This window comes from Panthera tigris, chromosome A1 (genome assembly GCF_018350195.1).
Source record: "Panthera tigris isolate Pti1 chromosome A1, P.tigris_Pti1_mat1.1, whole genome shotgun sequence".
NCBI lineage: Eukaryota > Metazoa > Chordata > Mammalia > Carnivora > Felidae > Panthera > Panthera tigris.
Genome location: NC_056660.1, coordinates 220,775,658 through 220,794,167, shown reverse-complemented (window position 1 = coordinate 220,794,167; position 18,510 = coordinate 220,775,658). Strand labels below are relative to the sequence as shown.

At 34.6% G+C, this 18,510-nt stretch overlaps 1 protein-coding gene across 1 annotated transcript in view; it reads right to left on the bottom strand.

Moving 5' to 3' along the window:
* The window catches only part of CDH12 (cadherin 12), a 291,099-nt gene that overhangs the window by 40,539 nt on the left and 232,050 nt on the right, over positions 1-18,510 (bottom strand). The window contains exon 7 of the mRNA XM_007075935.3: positions 7,204-7,457. Coding sequence (XP_007075997.1) covers positions 7,204-7,457 — 254 coding nt within the window. The remainder of the gene's footprint in view (positions 1-7,203; positions 7,458-18,510) is intronic.

Below are 18,510 nucleotides of genomic sequence, written 5' to 3'. Positions count from 1 at the left end.
GATTTTTGTATGGTGTCTACTTGCAAAGGTACTGATGACATTTAGCTTCCATTAACTCTATTTATAAAAGCTAAGGACCTGAAAAAACATTTACAAAAAAGAAGAAGAGTAAGAAGAAGAAAAAGAAGAAGAAGAAGAAGAAGAAGAAGAAGAAGAAGAAGAAGGGGAGGAGGAGGAGGAGAAGGAGGAAGAAAGAGTATACTCTTGACTGCATTGTGTTAAGATGGTTCTATATAGAGAGATATAGAGATAATAATATAGAGATAAAGCTCAATAAAGATTATATCTAAACACCCAGGTCTTCAAACCTTTAAAAAACCAAAAGACCTATTATGTTTATATACCTAGATCTGTTTATGGTCAATTTGGAAAAATCAAATGCACATATATACATACATACATACTCTACATTTCATTAATACATTTCATTATATATTAGTATAAATATATTAAGAGAATTTTACATGTAGTATGTAAGAGAATAAGGAAATATTACTATCAAGTATCTTTTTATTTCATGTATTTGTGGATGGTGGTTAAAAAGTGAATACATATTTATTCAATAAGCTAAAAATGGTAGGTACCATGATAGAGTTCAATATGGTTGGTGTCTTTAGTGAATATGAAAGATAGGAAAAACACAAGATTGAGAGGAAGGAGAAGTGAGTTAGAATATATATATATATATATGTGTATATATGTATATACACACACAAACACACACACATATGTGTATGTATGTGTATGTATATATATATATGTATATATATATATGTATATATATATATATACATATATATATATATTATTGCCAGTTCATATATATATGGCTTTGCCACCTAAGATGGCAGAATTCTAGGATGAACAAGATGAAATAGAGAGTGAGAAACTATTTTATGTAGGGAATAGAATTGTGTGAACAAAGGTAAAGAGAAAGGGTGAATTTTGGTGAATCTCATTTTCAGATTTCTGAATGCTAATTCTGAGCTGAACATCACTTAATGGTATATCTGAGTTGTATATGTTTATCAAGGACTTTATTTGCATATCTATAATATCTCCTTGATATTCTTGGGCAGCCATTAGGCAGAAACTCGGATAATTGGGTATATAAAGCTTTAGACATGGTTTTATCAAGCTGTTCATCCATCAAAATGTCCGGCTTACAATAGGATCTTATCTGGAGTTGACACTATGAAAGAAAGGCAACCCTTACTAAAATTCCCTGCTCATTTGATTGCACTGGGGAAAAAAAAATAGCATTCATAAAGTTCAACAATATGAAAACAAAAACTTATTTTAAAAACTGGTCAAAGAATTTAACAAATCTTACCAAAGAAGCTATACAGATGTCAAATAGGCATGTTCGAAGATGTCCTATCAAGCTCTTTCATCAGCAAATTAAAACAACTATGAGATATTACTACACACCTATCAGAATGTCCCAACTTTGGAATGCTGACAACACCAAATGCTGGTGAGGCTGTGGAGTAACCAGAACTTGCATTCATTGCTGGTGGCAATGCAAAATGGCGCAGCCACTTTAGATGACAAAGTAGTGGCTTCTTACAAATCTAGGCATTATCCCACCATATGTTCCAGCAAACGCACTTCTTGGTATTGACACAAAGGAGCCATAAATAGGTAGGAAGGAATTTTTATGTATGTTACTAAGAGAAAGATGTCAATCTGGAAAGCCTACATACTCTATGACTCCAACTATATGACATTCTGGAGAAGTTAAACTATAGAGGCAACAAATATGTAATTGACATACAGGGCTTGGTAGGGCTGGGGGAGTGATGAATAGGCAGAGCCTGGGGGATTTTAGTGTGAAAATACTCTGTATGATGTCTACTGATGGATACAGGTCATTATACATTTACTTGAACCCCCAGAATGTACAGAACCAAGAGTGAATCCTAAGGTAAACTATGGACTGTGGGTGATTATGATGTGTAGGTTCAGTTGGAACAAACGTACCACTCTGGTGGACATCAGTCATGGAGGAGCCTATGCATGTGTGGTGGCAAGGGATGTCGGGGAAATCTCTGCAAACTTAAGTTTTGCTGTGAACTTAAACTTCTCTAAAAATGCTAAAATGTAAAAATCTGGGGTGCCTGGGTGGCTCAGTCAGTTGAACATCCGACCTCAGCTCAGGTCATGATCTCACAGCTCATGGGTTGAAGCCCTGTGTCAGGCTATGTGCTGACAGCTCAGAGCCTGGAGCCTGCTTTGGATCCTGGGTCTCCTTCTCTCTCTGCCCCTTCCCCCTCATGCTCTCCTTCAAAATAAATAAACATCAAAAAAATGCAAGACATCTATGAAAAACTTAATAAATAAATTAAAATGTAAAAAAAAAACTTATACCAATACCTCATCATTTAATCGTACAAAAATCTCACTAAATAAGTGAAAATGAAAGTGGAGAATGAAAAATTAAAGACGTTGTGAAAAAATAAAGATATGGCATACAAATGATGTAAATATGAGAAGAAAAAGTAGAACCTGGTATTATGGAAAAATTCAAAGAAACTTAGGGGGAAAAGGGGAATGTGGAATTTAGACACTGCAGTAGAGGCTGAATGTATTAATGTCTGGGAGTGGGCGACTTTTTGAATTTTGAAGTTTTGCCTGTTTTTTGTTTTGTTTTGTTTCGTGTTGTTGAGAGACAGGGAGTGCAAAAATGGGAGGACGGGGAAAGAAGATCTGACGTGGGATCTGCACTGACAGCAGTGAGTCCATGTGGGGCTTGAACTCACGAACTACGATATCATGACCTGAGCCAAAATCGGACATTCAACTGACTGAGCAACCCAGACACCCCTGAATTTTTACCATTTTTTCAAATCTTTTTTTATTAGTTTTTTCTTTATTTCTGAGAGGCAGAGAGAGACACAGCGCGTGAGGGGGAGGGGCAGAGAGAGAGGGAGACACAGAATCAGAAACAGGTTCCAGGCTCTGAGCTGTCAGCACAGAGCCCGATGCGGGGCCCGAACTCAGGAACCATGAGATCATGACCTGAGCCGAAGTTGGACGATCAACTGACTGAGCCACCCAGGCAGCCCGAATTTTTACCATTTAATTACCACTGAAAATAAATTATATATGTTGCTACCAGATGGTATTTGATAAGCTGGGTCTCTTTTTCCTCTCACTTCCTAAGGGTGTTTTGTAGTTGAGCTCAACTTCCTGTCCATATAATAAGATTTTTGATGTATTGGAAATGTCTCTCAAATAAAAATCAGCTACACTGATAGTCTCTTAATTCATGATGAAAAAAATCAATTCCAGTTGATTACAGATTTTTTTTTTTCCCAAAACTCTGGTGAACAGACCAAATTTAGGATTTCAGATAATTTTAAGCAGGACACAGATAAACATTTCTATTTTAATGACAAGTTATTAATTATTTTAAATATTACAATCTACTTATGGTAATTGATAATGGTTTTCTGTGTATTAATTGATTTTACTACTTGATTTAAGTGGTAGGTTTCAGTTAGAAATACCGTTAAACAGAAGGTTACATGAATAAGGAGCATCTTAGTTGTTCAATTAAATTATATAATTTTGAATTTATATATGGAAGTTTATATGTACAAAATACATTTTACTTTGAGTCATCAGATTCTTATCATCCCATACTTCTTACATAGATTGAGTTTAGAATTGAATTATCCATTTTCCCATTTTATACATAAAATTAATTAGATTAAATTTTCTTTTAAAATTCATAGGATAACTAAGAAGTTTACGTCTTTGTAACAAAGAAACATGGCAGACTGAACAAAATTATCCACTAAAATCTCTCTGTAGCTCAAATCACTCATACTCAAGACAAATGTTAATTTTCATGTAACTGAATAGTGATCATATATTTTAAATTTCATTTCTAAGCTTAAGAGACTACTGTTGTGAAAATCCCTCACTTCACCAGTGGTGGGCAAACTCATTCTCACTTGACTCACAAGAAACTGTTCTCATAAACTATATAATAAGAGGGTCAAAGGATACAGAACATTAGAGACAGGAAATGAATGTATCTAATAGCAAAGGTTAGAAGAGTAAAGGAAACAATAATGAGAAATTAAGCTTGGGATGGGGGGGACCAGATATGGTATACGGTTGACTCCTGAACAACACAAGTTTCAACGGCACAGGTCCACTTATATGAGGGTCTTCTTTGATACATACCAAACAGTTTTGTAAATGTATTTTATCATCCTCATGCTTTTGTTAATACGTTTTATTTTTCTGGCTTACGTTATTTTAAGAATGCAGTATATAATATATATAACATACAAAATATATGTTAATGGCTTCTTACATTAATCATGAGGGTTCTGGTCAATAGTAGGCTATTAGAGATTTTGGGGAGTCAAGTTATGTGTGGATTTTCAACTATGCAGAGGGTTAGAGCCACTAACCCCCACATTGTTCAAGGGTCAACTACATTTGGAGTTATTACACCCAACTGTACCTTTCTTCAAAATTGTTTTAATCCTTGCTTAATGCCATTGCATTCTGGTTCTTTATTCTGGGCTCAGTGATAATAAAAAAATATACTGGGGTGCCTCGGTGGCTCAGTCAGTTAACCATTTGACTCTGGATTGCAGCTCAGGTCATGAACCCACGGTACATGGGATCGAGCTCTGCACTGACAGCATGAAGCCTGCTGGGAATTCTGTCTCTCTCCCTCTCTCTCTGCCCCTCGCCCACTTGTGGTCTCTCTCTCTCTCTCTCTCCCTCTCTCTCTCTTTTCTGAAAATAAATAAATAAACCTTAAAAAGGTAATAAAATACCCACTGGTATGGAATAATGTAGCTCTGAATTAATGCCTTGTACAGTAACCCTGTGAAAAGACAGTGAAGCAAAGGGAAACAAAGTGTACCTAAATGTTAGGTAATTTCACATTTTGATGCTTATTTTTCACAACATCTTTTTACTACCATTTTTAAGTGGGCAAACATGTTTTCAGGCCCAAAATACGATGATTCATACCCTATGTTTCCTCAACTGACATGATTCAAGCTTATTGTTTACTCCAAGGACATGGAAGGAAGAGAGCTTTCATGTTGATTCAAAAGCGGCTCTGTCTTTTGACAACCCCTCACGGGGATCAATTAGATCCATTTGTGTCTACAGCTTTGGTGAGTCAGGCTGCTCAACCCATTAGAAGGAAGGCTAGTGATGCCGCTTTATTCCATATACAGTAGCTCTTGTCGGACACTAGCTCGTGTGACAGTAACCCCCCCCCCCAACAACAACAACAACAAAACCAGTCTTACAGTTGAATTGTTTCTCTAAAACATAGCTTTCCTTTATTCCTCACACCAGGATCTTAACTCTAAACATGTTCTTGTATTTGGAAATCTGAAACCCTCACCACCACCCCACCTTTGCCAGGTGGTGGGTTTCCTTATAAATTCTCTGATTTGTTTGGTTTTGTTTTTGACATACTGCATTAAGTTCGTATTTTATAAATATTTTGATCCCATCATGCTTTGATCAGTCTTCAAAGATAGAACATACAGTAAATTAAATAACTTAGCACGTTCTCTAGATCTCTTGTTTCACTATGTTCCAGAATTCTCATTTACTGTATGTATCATAGAGAATTTCAATCCATATTTATTTACCTACTACTTTCCTTAGAGCCTTCAATATTTCTTCTGTAACTGTTTATATTCTCGAAATTCCCCGTAAATCTACTCACGAGGCATTTCCCAGTTTCACAATTATCAACAGCACACTTGTGGTCTTAAGAATAGGATTGATGAATGATGACAGGTTAATATATAACAACTACTAACAGAGCTGATTCTTGAGAACGCTTCTACAAACACTAGTAATAAACACACTCTTCTGGAGTTTAACCGAGTGTGAGTCATGTTGTAAAATGGACATGTAGAACAACAACTTGAATCCAATGAGGAAATTAACCAGCATTCAACCTGACATGTAGGGGCACTCAGGAGTTTCTATTTCTCTTCTCTTTCCCAAGACAAATGGTGCTTCTTTAGCGTTCTCTCCTGACCACTGACGTGTTTCGAGAAGAGGAATACTCAGACCATCTTGGGAGATAGATTCATATGAATACAAAGAACAAGGCTTACCTGCTCTCAAGCCATTTCCTGAGACTTTCCTATATGCTATGAATGTGTTGAGGTAACCACTGAATGATTTATGCATTTTTTTGTATTATTGCCCCATGACAGAAAGTCTTATAAGATATGTCTATATATTTTCCTTAGGTCAATAGTGTTTTTGCATCAAAAGCCAACTTTTCTTTGGTCTGATTTTGTATATGAAAGTTTAACCCCTTAGAGGTGGAAGATTCAGAACAAATCACACACTGCTCTCTCTCTTTCTTTTCTACTTTTTTTTTTTTTTTTTTTTTTTTTTTTTGGTTTCCCAGTGCTTGTATGCATGTGGGATATGGGCAGCTAGCAGGGAATTGAAAGGTTCAGAAGAAATAGAGTTGAATCAATAGGAAGTCTCAAACTATGTTGCAGAATCGATGTATAAGTGAGGGAAAGGGAAATCCCACTGTTTCAGTAGTAGTACAAATGGAATGTATGGGTTTCGGGAGGAAGGAGAGAGAGAGATTCTTTTCTTACTCTACCGATGGCTTTGTTGACTCACTACCCAGCAGCCTTATAGCAAAAGGAGCTCTTTGTAACGTCTGGGCTTTGAGCAGTCCCATAATTCATCTTACCCTAGAACTGGCTCTAAATGCTTTCATCAGTGGACACAATTGTCAGTGAAAAAAATGAACTGCAAATGGCAAGTGGTCAAACCATCTTTCTCAAACACTAACTTCCAGCAAGAGACAGAGATTTTTGAGTAATTGAAAAAATGTATTAAATGTCTACTATACTTCAGGTACTGTGAAAGTATCTCCATATCATGAATCATGGGAATTCATCCTTTGAGGTTGTATTAATAAATGCCTTTTACAAAGGAAAAATCGCGACTGGTTAGCTTGAGTAACATGTTCACCATCATGCCACTGTTAAGCCACTGCTACAGGGACTGATAGCAGATGTCTTTGTTCAAATCCTGTGGCTTTTCCTCTAATACGTATCACGCGAAGGCATAACATTTTCCCCAAACTAAATCATCCATGCAGGTTTGGACAGAGCATCGTTTTTCCTTTCTCTTCTGACACACAGAAAATGAAAAGTTTCTTTTTCTTACCGAACAGCACTACTGCCCACATCTAGGTCTTGTGCAGTGACAGCACCGATGATGGTCCCAACTGGAGTGTCTTCATAAACCTCCATGGTATAGAGCGGCTTGCTAAACACCGGTGGTTCCTCAATATCCAGCACACTGATCTTCACTGTGGCTGTGTCTTTAAAAGGGCCCGCGGAGTGAAATCTGTGGTCAATGTGAAGGTTGGAGGCTTCTACTTTAAAAGTATATGCCTTCTTTGTTTCAAAGTCTAATGGCTGGAATAAGGACAAATCGAAAATGAAGAGGTGCATGCATATAGAATGTGGCAAAGATGGTGAACATTGTTTCAGAACATTTGCAAGGTAATACCAATTCTGAATCGGTTTCAAAGCTTGTAATTAGTGGGTAAAGACACATTTTCGGAATCACGCTCTTGTAGATTACTCTGGGTAACTTGTAACGATAATTAGTTGCATATACTAAAATGGCACGTATGTGCACATACATGCTTAAGTAGGGCTTAATTCATTTTGTAGGAGCAGTTAAAACACCAAGAGAAATTTTAAGGCAAGTTATTTTCTGATCTTATACAATACTGACATCTAGTGGAATTAAGCTATCATTAAAATACAATAAAATTGAAATTGGATAGCTAGGACAGTCTACATTCCAGCTTAAAATTTGGTACAATAAAATATGTTTTTTTTTCTTGAACTACTCTTCTTATTTTGACAGTAATATAATTTTTTATTAATTTTTTTTTACTGTTTAAGTCTTTTCACTAAAAAAAAAGGACTCTGTCAGGATTTAAAGCATACACAGTGGTAATTATAGAGTTTTGGTCTTTGGTATTCTCAGCATTGTATATATAATTAGTAGGCATTGTAATGCATCATTAGGATATTTTACCAATCTTTTACCTTGAACATATATGATCAAATTAAACACAATTGTGAAACATGGTGTTTGGAAGTCATCTGTCCAGAAGTCACTGATTCTCTATTTTAATACGTTACTACTACTTATTTTCACTTTTATTCTGAATATTTGTTTTATGTTACAAATAACTGAAAATATTACATTCTGGAAATATGGGGTTGCCACGTGTTTTATATAAACTTTAGAGTCAATGGCTCTCCCTTCTCATCACCTATGAAAAACTAAAACAATATGAAATTAACATTAACATAGAGATTTTCAGGGACTTTTAGTAGTTTCTGTTTTCTAAATTAATTCCCCCTGCTATGACTCCAATGACTTGCTAATTGCTGTGTCAACAGATCTGTTTTTTGCCTCAGCACACCTGGGGAAAATAAGGGAGATCTATTTCTCCCTTAAGGATAAGACCATAATTTTATGCACTTTCTCTGAGGATGAAAATGGAAAATTTAAAAAAAAATCCCTGTGAAATCCTCAAAAACTCTCACAATTCCATGGAGTTTATTAGAGCAAATAGCAACACCACCGAGACGTGACATTAAGTTCTGTTCACAATCATTTTCATTCAGGGGAATCTATATTTATTTTCCCTGTAATTATTCCCTTATTTATCTAATTTGTCCAATTTTATTCATTTTTTATCTGCTTTGCGCTCAATGTTTTCTTTTATCTTTTTATGTATTTTTAGTGACTTGTCTCATGCCTATTTGCCTATTATATTATGTCAATATGATATTGATTTTCTTCAATTTCCATCTGTTTTGTTAAGAATTTCAATTTATCATTAAGCCAATAAAAGTAAATAATGGCATGCATAATATGCCATCATTGATATTTTAGCTATTGGTTAACTGAATAGGAACATAATATCAAGAACGAAAAAGGAGGTAGTCCCATGATGCTATTTCGATAAGCCTACCGCTTGACTACTGTGTTTTGTTAAAGGAATCAAAATCATGAAAAAGCAAAACAAAACAACAAACAACAACAACAAAAAACAATTGCCAGAATAGGACAGCAAAGCATTATTCAAGCAGAAAATATGAAACTGTTAACAATTACTGAGAATGTTTACGTAGAATGAAGACCAAAGCAAGATAGGAAAACCATTTTTAAATATTAAAGGGATATCCTTTTGAACCTCAGTTAGGCTTATTGTAATAGTGTCTCAGTGGAATTAACAAAATTCAAATTATTAAAATGGTAACTTTAGGTTGAGAAAAAGAAGAAATATCTAACAAAATTAAGCCATTTAATATTGAATTGATTTAAAAAATATCAACAGCCTACATGGTGGTGAGGCTTGGAATACTTCCTGGGTGCAATGACAAGATTTGCTCTTTCTACATTTAACAAACTCAGAAATTAGTGAGAAACATGTCATCTCGTTTAATGAATGAGAGAGACCGATGTGTATGAAAGAGGGCTGTGCTAGGTCATTCAAATTAAAGGACATAGAAACATATGTTTCCTGTTTTTATAAATCCTAAATGCTCTATGAATGTGAAATATAATTTTCCATCATACTGACCCCTATCTTCTAACGTAAGATTATTTTGACATGATCACCTTGGGTACTTTTGCCTACAAAGCTAACTGAGCTGTCCTAGCTTATACTTACCCCTTTGGAGGGAGGAGGGCCAGAATTCACTTCTGTCTCAGAATATAGCCACTAATACCATATGTTCCCGTCCTCCGCCCTTACTTTCTCCTAGACATCAAAATGCTCCTGATTATCTACATGATTGGGCAACTTCTTTCTAGACAAGATCTACATTTTATTCATTTTATTTACCTACTTGATTAAGGTGCCACTCCCACCTGATGGTTACAATAAACTTAAAAAATAAAAATAAATAAAAAAAGGCAGTGCGGATAATTTCCTCCTGGCCTTGAAGAAGTAAACTCATGAGGGTAGAAACCACCTGGCAAGTACTCAAGGGGCGCCTATCGGAGTTGACACTGAAACCTAGCCAATAACTAGCAAGAAATACCGACCTCAGTCATAAAGCCACAAAGAAATGAATTCTGCCCACAACCAATAAGCTTGGAAAGTGTCTCTAAGCTTCAAATCAGATGGCACCCCAGCCGATGCCTTGATTTCAGCCTGAGAGGCGCTGAGGTTTCGGCAGAGGACCCAGTTACAGTATCCTCTGACCCACACTTCCATCTGTCTTTACTTTTTACTCCTCTATATTGCTTCAATTTTTATGGTTAACATGTATCGGTATTCTTTTGCCAACAGAGTAAAGTCATCACTCAACACAATATATTCTTTAGTAATAAGATTCTACTTTCTCAATCATATAGTGGTTCCTAATGGCCAGTAGAAGGAAATATTTTCAATCAATCCAAATGACTGAAGGCTGAACCTTTATCGAAATCAGGGTAGGTGCCTTTTAGGACAAGCAGAAAACAGACTTATACCAGCCTGAACCATGATGAAAAGACAAGACGGAAAAGATCTTACAAAGTAATTTCTTTATGCCAGGGTGTGCTACAAAGATAAGATTTTCTGATCAAGCGTCATTTTAAAGGAAAATTAAGTTTCCCAAAACTTAGTTTTATGATCAACATGGTAACCAATTTATTTATTTGTTGCTGGCACTTTCTGTTTCATAAGAATTTATTCCAGAACTTGACCACAACTCATGTTACATAGAAAATCATTCATAGATGATATGTGCACGTACTTCTTTGATTTATTCACATCAATTTAAATTCACATTGATCAAATCAAATGTTTGGTGTTGAGAATAGAGTGGTTAACAAGTTAAATGAAGTCCATTTTATCACAAGCCTTATATTGTAGAAAAGGATGGCCGCCACAACAACAACAACAACAACAACAACAACAACAAAATTAGTAAGTACATCATTTTCAGCTAGTGTTAAGATTTATGAGGAAAATGAGGTAATAAGACAAGAGGAAACATAATTACATAGAGCACATTGGAAGTGCATTTTTTTCATGTTTATTTATTTTTGAGAGAGACAAAGACAGAGAGTGAGCTTGAGCGGGGGAGGGACAGAGAGAGGGAGACAGGATCCAAAGTGTGGGCTCCATGCCAACAGCAGAGAGCAAGATATGGGGCTCAAACCCACAAGTCACAAGATCATGCATGATTGAGCCAAATCGACCTCTTAACTGACTGAGCCACCCAGGCACCCAGGAAATGCATTCCTGAGGATGTAATAATGATAGGAACTGAGATAAGAAGAACCACGCATGGGGAAGTCAGAAGCTAATGACCCTGATGGAAGGTGAGCAAAGGTTAAATTCCATAGAATAAATTCTATACCTTTCAATGAAGGTATATTTTTTGAACATCCTACCACGTTCTAGACATGATTACCCATGCTAGAACTGAGCAAAGCAGACAAAAATCACCACCTGTGTGGAGTTTGCTGTCTCCTAGGAGTTGATGGACAACAATAAGATACATAAGCAAAATATGTACCATGTTGAGCGGCAGTAAATGGTATGGAAAAATGTAAAACTTGGGGGTCAGATCATGTTCTGTGTGTTGGGGGTAGATGGCAGTTTGTGTATCCTATCACTGTTGAGGAAGGAATTCAACTCAGCAACTTACTAAAAACTAGAGAGGTAATTATTTTTGTTTAAGTTTATTTACCTATTTTTGAGAGAGAGAGAGAGAGCCTGCGTGCTGAAGGAGAGTGGGGAGGAGCAGAGAGAGAATCTCAAACAGACTCCGCACTGTCAGCACGGAGCCCGACACTGGGCTTGAATTTACAATCCAGGAGATCATGACCTGAGCCAAAACAAAGAGTCTGAAGCTCAACCAGCTGAGCCAGCCAGGTGCCCCCATGAACTAATTATTTGATGCATAAAAGTTGTTACATGATTAGGTAAAAATTCCCCAACAAAAAAGGGAAACAAGTCAAATGTGGCCATTTTTAAAACCTGAATTTTAGTTGTTGACAAATTTCAACAGCCTTTCAGTTTTAAAATTAAAAAAAAAAAAAAAAAAACTAAAACAGAAAGAAACCCAATGGAATGACCAGACAAAAAATGTATTTTCTAAATAAAATTATTAAAGTGAAGAAACATGTACTTCCTAAAAGTTACCTCTACATAAATTTGTCACAGAACTATTTGTTAGAAATGCCTTTAATTTTTGTGGGCATAATTTAGACTCCAGATTTTTGTAGCACTACGAATTTTTGATAGTTTTAATGAATTAGTTTAAGAATCATGGGCATTATTCGCTCTATGCCCATATTTTAGTGATGATACTTTTTGGAACAAATTCAGTAACTAATTCAGCAAGACAAAACAAAACAAAAAAGAATACTGAAAGAAACTCTAGTGCCTCTACTTAAGGGTTTGGGATAAACGAAAGATTTTACCCTAAAAATGAAAGATTACATTAACTTTTATAAATACTTAAGTAAAATACGTGTTTTACATGCACACACAGTATATAGATCATGATCATCTAGGGAGGCCAATTATTTTTTGAGCTTTCTTGAATAACCAAGTTCACAATTTACTTCTCTTTTTTTAATGTTTAATTATTTTTGAGAGAGAGAGAGAGAGAGAGAGAGAGAGGGAGAGAGTGAGTGGGGGAGGGGCAGAGAGAGAGGGAGACACAGAATCCAAAGCAGGTTCCTGAGAAGGTTCTGAGCTGTCAGCATAGAGTCTGATGTGGGGCTTGAACCTATGAATGGTAAGATCATGACCTGAGAAAAAGTCAGAGGCCCAACTGACTGAGCCAAACAGGCGCCCCTCTCACATTTTACTTCTAACATATATTGTTGGTAACAATAGTTATAACAGTTAATATGCTTTTCAAACATACTATAATTTACAAGCTGTTCAACTTTGAAAAAGTTACCTTTTTTCTTTGAGTTTCTTATTTCTCATATGCATAATCAGTAAAACACTATCTTTCTAAGTAATTTATAAAATACATTAAACTTTACATAGTACTGAGAACTAAAAAATGATGCATCATAAATTAAAACAATAAACCAACACAATGCATTTGTTCTGTAGTCAATAAAAAATTTAAACACCCTGTATATTTCAAGAATGTCCTTTATTGTGACAACACAAATACAGATATGATAAAGTGGCTTTAGGGGGCTCAAATATAGTAGGAATAATAGATGTGTTTAAAGTATTAATGCTATAAGTATCGTAGGCGTTTGAAAGAAATGCTGACGTTTTGGAAGAAAGTAAGAAGTGATCAGCTTTGCCTGAGGGACTCATGAAAGTCTTTGGTATGAGACATGGGAGATAGTTAAAAACAACAACAACAACAACAACAACAGAAAGAATCAACTAAGAAACTTATGTGGGGCAGTGTCTTCTGTGCAAAAGGAAGACTAGTGCATTTGGCAGAAATCGCAGTGAATTTCGTATGGTTGGAAAATAGCCTGTATATATGTGCGTGCTTATTCATGTGTGCAGCAGATGATAATACAAAACAGACGATTTGCTTGGTATCTTACTAATGATGGAAACAAAAAAAAAGGACTTTAGCATGAGAGTAAGAGAAACAGGGTTAGGTTTCAACCACTCATAGAGGAAAGGGTAAGTTAAGTGAATATATTCAGAGAATGGCCATTGCAGTGGTAGAAGGAATAACCAGGAGGATGCATGGCAACCCAGTAGGCAGAGAAAGAGGGACATTTTAACCCATGTTCAGGAGAAATTAGTGGCCAGGACTTACGTCCTATTTGTCACAAGGAAGTTGATGGCAATAGAAGCAACATAACAAAAAAGTCTAGATTTGAGGGTTACGAAACTGGAGAGGAAATGGAGCCTTATCTAGGAAGGAGAAGACATGAACAGAAGCACTCTTGTTGGGAGAAGAGAAGGAATTTGACTTTGGTCATTCTGAGTTTGAACAGACTATAGAACACACAGTTTTAAATGCCTGATGGGAAGCAAAACGAGCTGCTTTGGTAATTTCAGTCTAGGAGCCAGTGTAGAGTTTATAAGACTGATTAGCAAAGTTAGGTAAGATGTTTAAAAGAAAAGGTGATGACAAACATTTACAAAAACTGGGACATATTTACAGAAACAAATAAAGAACACCACTTATTTTTTTCTTTAAACTTAAGCATGTCAGACTGGCTAAAAACAGGAGTGTCTTAAACTTAATAAAGGTGTATGTTTGGCTACATAAAATAAGCGATTCCAAATTTTTTCATCGGTTTCCCCTTAGAGTTATTCAAAAATTAACCACATGGTGGTGCTCTTCACCAAATAATTTGGTGTGAAAGCCTTTCCTTGCCATTTGACTTCAAAAAGAAAATGAGTTTTACCAACAGGACCTAAGTAAAATATGAATGGTTCAGTGGGACCCGCTGAGAGCTTAGCCTATTTACTAAAAATCCTGGTAAAGAATACAACATTTTACATCCTTTTTTTACGGGAAAAAAATAATTCTGCTTTGGATTCAGTGTGAAAACAGTTATGTTTATTTGGAATGAAATAATATTTCCAACTAACATCAAAGAGTAAGAATTCTTTTTTAAACCAAAAGTTTTACTTATTTAAAAATAAAGAGGAAATCACATCATCATTCTTTACTTTAAACATGCACTCTTTATTTCCTAGTTACCAACAGACATTTTTGTAGAAATGGTAGAGAACTGAGAAATTATGGAAGATAATAAAATTGTCCTTTTGCAGAACTTAAATGTTGACAACAGTATTTTAATTGCTTTTATTTCTTAATAGTAACAAGGAAATTACAGTGCTTCTATAAATATATTTCTATTTTTAGTCCCTCAAAGTTTTTAACTCATGTAATTTTATATTTATATCTGTTAACTATGTAATTATATAATAAATTATTTTATTCTCACTTCTCCAGTAGAAAAAAAACTAGAGTAAAATATATTTCCTTTCCTTTTTCAATTAAGAATAAAATTGCTCAATTTAAAATGCTTTATGCTCTCGTTTTAAATGTAGCCTATCTCTTAATTTTTAGATGGGATGAAACTTTTAACAGCTAATATTTTGATTTTGTTAGTGTTTTTAATGTTATAATACTTAAGAACATGTAGGGTACTTTCTATTTGTTTAAATTCTGCTCAATGCAATGTGACATAAGTGTAGACTAAGGGTAGTTTTTTGTGTGTTTTGTTTTATTTTTTACCAATAGCCTGTGCCTTAAGAAGATTTGTAAAGTTTCATAATGTTATTCTGAATTCAATGTGATACAGTGAAATAACATTATGTCATAGGGCTCATAAACTGAATTCAGGCTGACGTTAAAAAATAAATTAATAAAAGTTTGTTTTTTTTTTTCATTCTTCTCTGCTCATAAACCTGACTATCATTTTTATTCACTTACACCCTCCTCAGAAAGAGAGAGGGGAAGTGGTAAAGGGAAAGCAAATAAAGATTTTGGAGATAAAACAATAACTAGAATATGTGCTTCCGAGAACTTTGTATTTTATTTTATTTTATTTTATTTTATTTTATTTTATTTTAAGATGTCATTTAAATTCCAGTTAAATATAGTGTAGTGTTGGTTTCAGGAGGACAATTTAGTGATTCATCACTTACATACAACACCCAGTATTTTGCTTATTGAGTTCAGAAAAGAAAAACTCGGTAAACAAAATATCATACTCAATGTTAGCCAAACAATGAAAGTAACTGATATTTATCAAATAGCTCCATATTCAAAGGTAGAATATATTTTGGACTTTCTAATGCATTAACAACATAATTCCTGCATGAATTTGGTTTTAATTAAAACCCTTTTTTACAATTTTATGCTGAGATGTTGAAGGGAGATTTTTTAAAAAACTAATTTAAAGATCACCATGTAACTGGAATAGTGCTATTGACGTTTACATATTTATTTATCATCACACACCTAATTTTTCTACGACTCCTAAAGGTAAGTACAAGGTAAACTTTTCTGAGAACTTACTGAATATACACACAACTAATTCTATAATGCATTCTTCACCCCTCCCCCAAAACTCTAAAGAACTGCAGTTGTTTAAATTAATTTTGAGTTTCTCATGGGCTCTATTCAACAGAATTTTTCTAATGGTTTTATTTTCAAGAAATCATTCTGCCATGTTTAATCAAGTCATAATTCTACATGTACATATTTGTACAAACTCACAAAATATTATACATACAGCAGATAGATATGTAGGTAGGTATGTAAGTAGGTAGGTAGACAGATAGGTAATTTTAAAATTTTGTTACAGAAGTGATCTCCTGGGAGATTTGTCTTTTTTTGAGATTTAATAGATGAACTCTGCAAGCTACAATTGTCCTTTCCAAAAGATTGCCTCTAGGTTTTCCTCACTTAGACATTAAGACAAATCACAACACTAAGAACAAATCTATTCAATTCTTTGGTAATTTGCTGGATGATCAGAATTTTTAGGAAAGTATGTTTTGGCTGTCCCTTTAAAATGTCGCCAGAATCTCACCATTTCTCACAACCTCAATTACTACGCAAGGCATGGTCCATACCTCCATCAACGGTTTCTGGGATTATTTCTGTAGGTTTGTAACTGGTCTATTTCTATCCTTACTTCCTAGTCATTATTCTCAGAACACCACAGTATCCCAGCTTTACAAGGATAGAGGTAACTTAGATCTAAAGTCACCCTGGGCTTTCTCATACCATGATCTAATTCGAGTCCTTGGACTGACTGGCCTATTGGGCTTTCCAAGAAGGGCCCTTTCTCTGCACCTTTGACTTCATTTCTGGCTGGGAACCGTTTCATTAGTGCACTCAACCCACTGGATTCCTTGCAGCTGCTGCCCAATCTTTCTGGAACAAGCTTCACTCAGACACTACATGGTTCATTTCCTGCTTCATTCAAGAGTCTGCTGAAATTTCATCCTGTCAGAGAAACGTTTTTTGACCACCTCATTATAAGAGCCACCAAATGCAGTAATGACTTGTATCCCTGTACCCTGCTTTATGCTTTTCAAGCTTGAATTTATAGCTGCTGTCAGTGATTTTGCATTTATCATCTGTCTTTCCCAACTAAGTGGAAGCTGCTTCAGTTCAGGGATTGGATCTGTTTTGTTTACTGCTTTATACCCAGAATCCAGAGTGGGCTCTCAGATTTAGTGACTTCCCCATCAGTACCTGTTGAATGAAGGAGTGAACATTAGTTATGGACACTGAACTTTATTTAAATGACAAATTTTATGCCAGCAAAATGGACAATTATTCATCCACTGCAGGAAGAAAAATGTACTTTTTATACTTGGAGATACACATTTCAGACTGGTTTTCTTTATTATGTAAGTCAATTTTAACAACTGTATGTCATAATTTCATAAATCCTTTTTAATCTCCTTAAGAAAGAAAAGTCTCAAAAAATTAAATCAAAAAATGCAACAAAATAAAATTGTTCAAAAATTTGACTCTTTTTATGAATCTTTCATAAGCTAAAAAGGGAAAAGGTCTGTTCTCATTGCTTTAGTGAGGATGTATAATAGGTAAATATTTACGAAAATTGATTTATATAACTAAATATTTACTTTCAAAGATCAAGCCATTTTGATGTAATGTAAAGACTATAGTTAGCCATGTTTTCAATTGTGTTAAAAAGTAACACACATTTTCCCACACATTTTCCCAGGTTGACACTTAGACATCAATGTTTTATTGGCACAGATGATAAATATGTATAAATAAAAATATATAAAATATATAAAATGTGTATAAATATAAAATATATGTATAACTTTAAATATACATGCATATATAGATTTTAAATATATAGCATACACAATATTGACTCTTCTGTACCTCAGTTTTACTTTGTAAATCTACTTATTTTCATACATACATTTTATTAACTGTTGATGTAAAATATTTTCTATTATTTTCTTTATTACTAAGAGAATTCATATTTGCTCCATTTAAATTAATGTTTGTAAGTCATTTAAGTATAGTGCTTTTTGAGAAAAAATAAGTGATAAGACTTTTCATTGACTTTCTACTGAATAGAAAAGAAAAATGAGCAAAGCAAGAAGAAACAATAAAGGAGTAAAGTTGGTAAGAATGTGACACATAGTTTTTAAGAGTACTTTGAAAATTAAACATAAATGCATAATTGTGTTGAATGAGGTCATGTGGTTAAATTAATTTGTAGGAAAGGTACAGTTTATGTGCAATAGTGGAAATAAAAAGTGATAAATAATCTATATGAAAATTGTGTTTACTTTCAATATTGTTTTTATTGTCATATATATCATTTCTTTGTTAAAATTCAGAGTTCCTGAGCAAATCTGGAAACATCAACCTCATTCATGGGAATGACTGCAAATATACTTCTTGTAGGTTAAAATAATTTCCGTTATTAAATGTATATGATATACTTCAGTTTGGGTTGAATAGAACATGCTTTGTAGCAGAG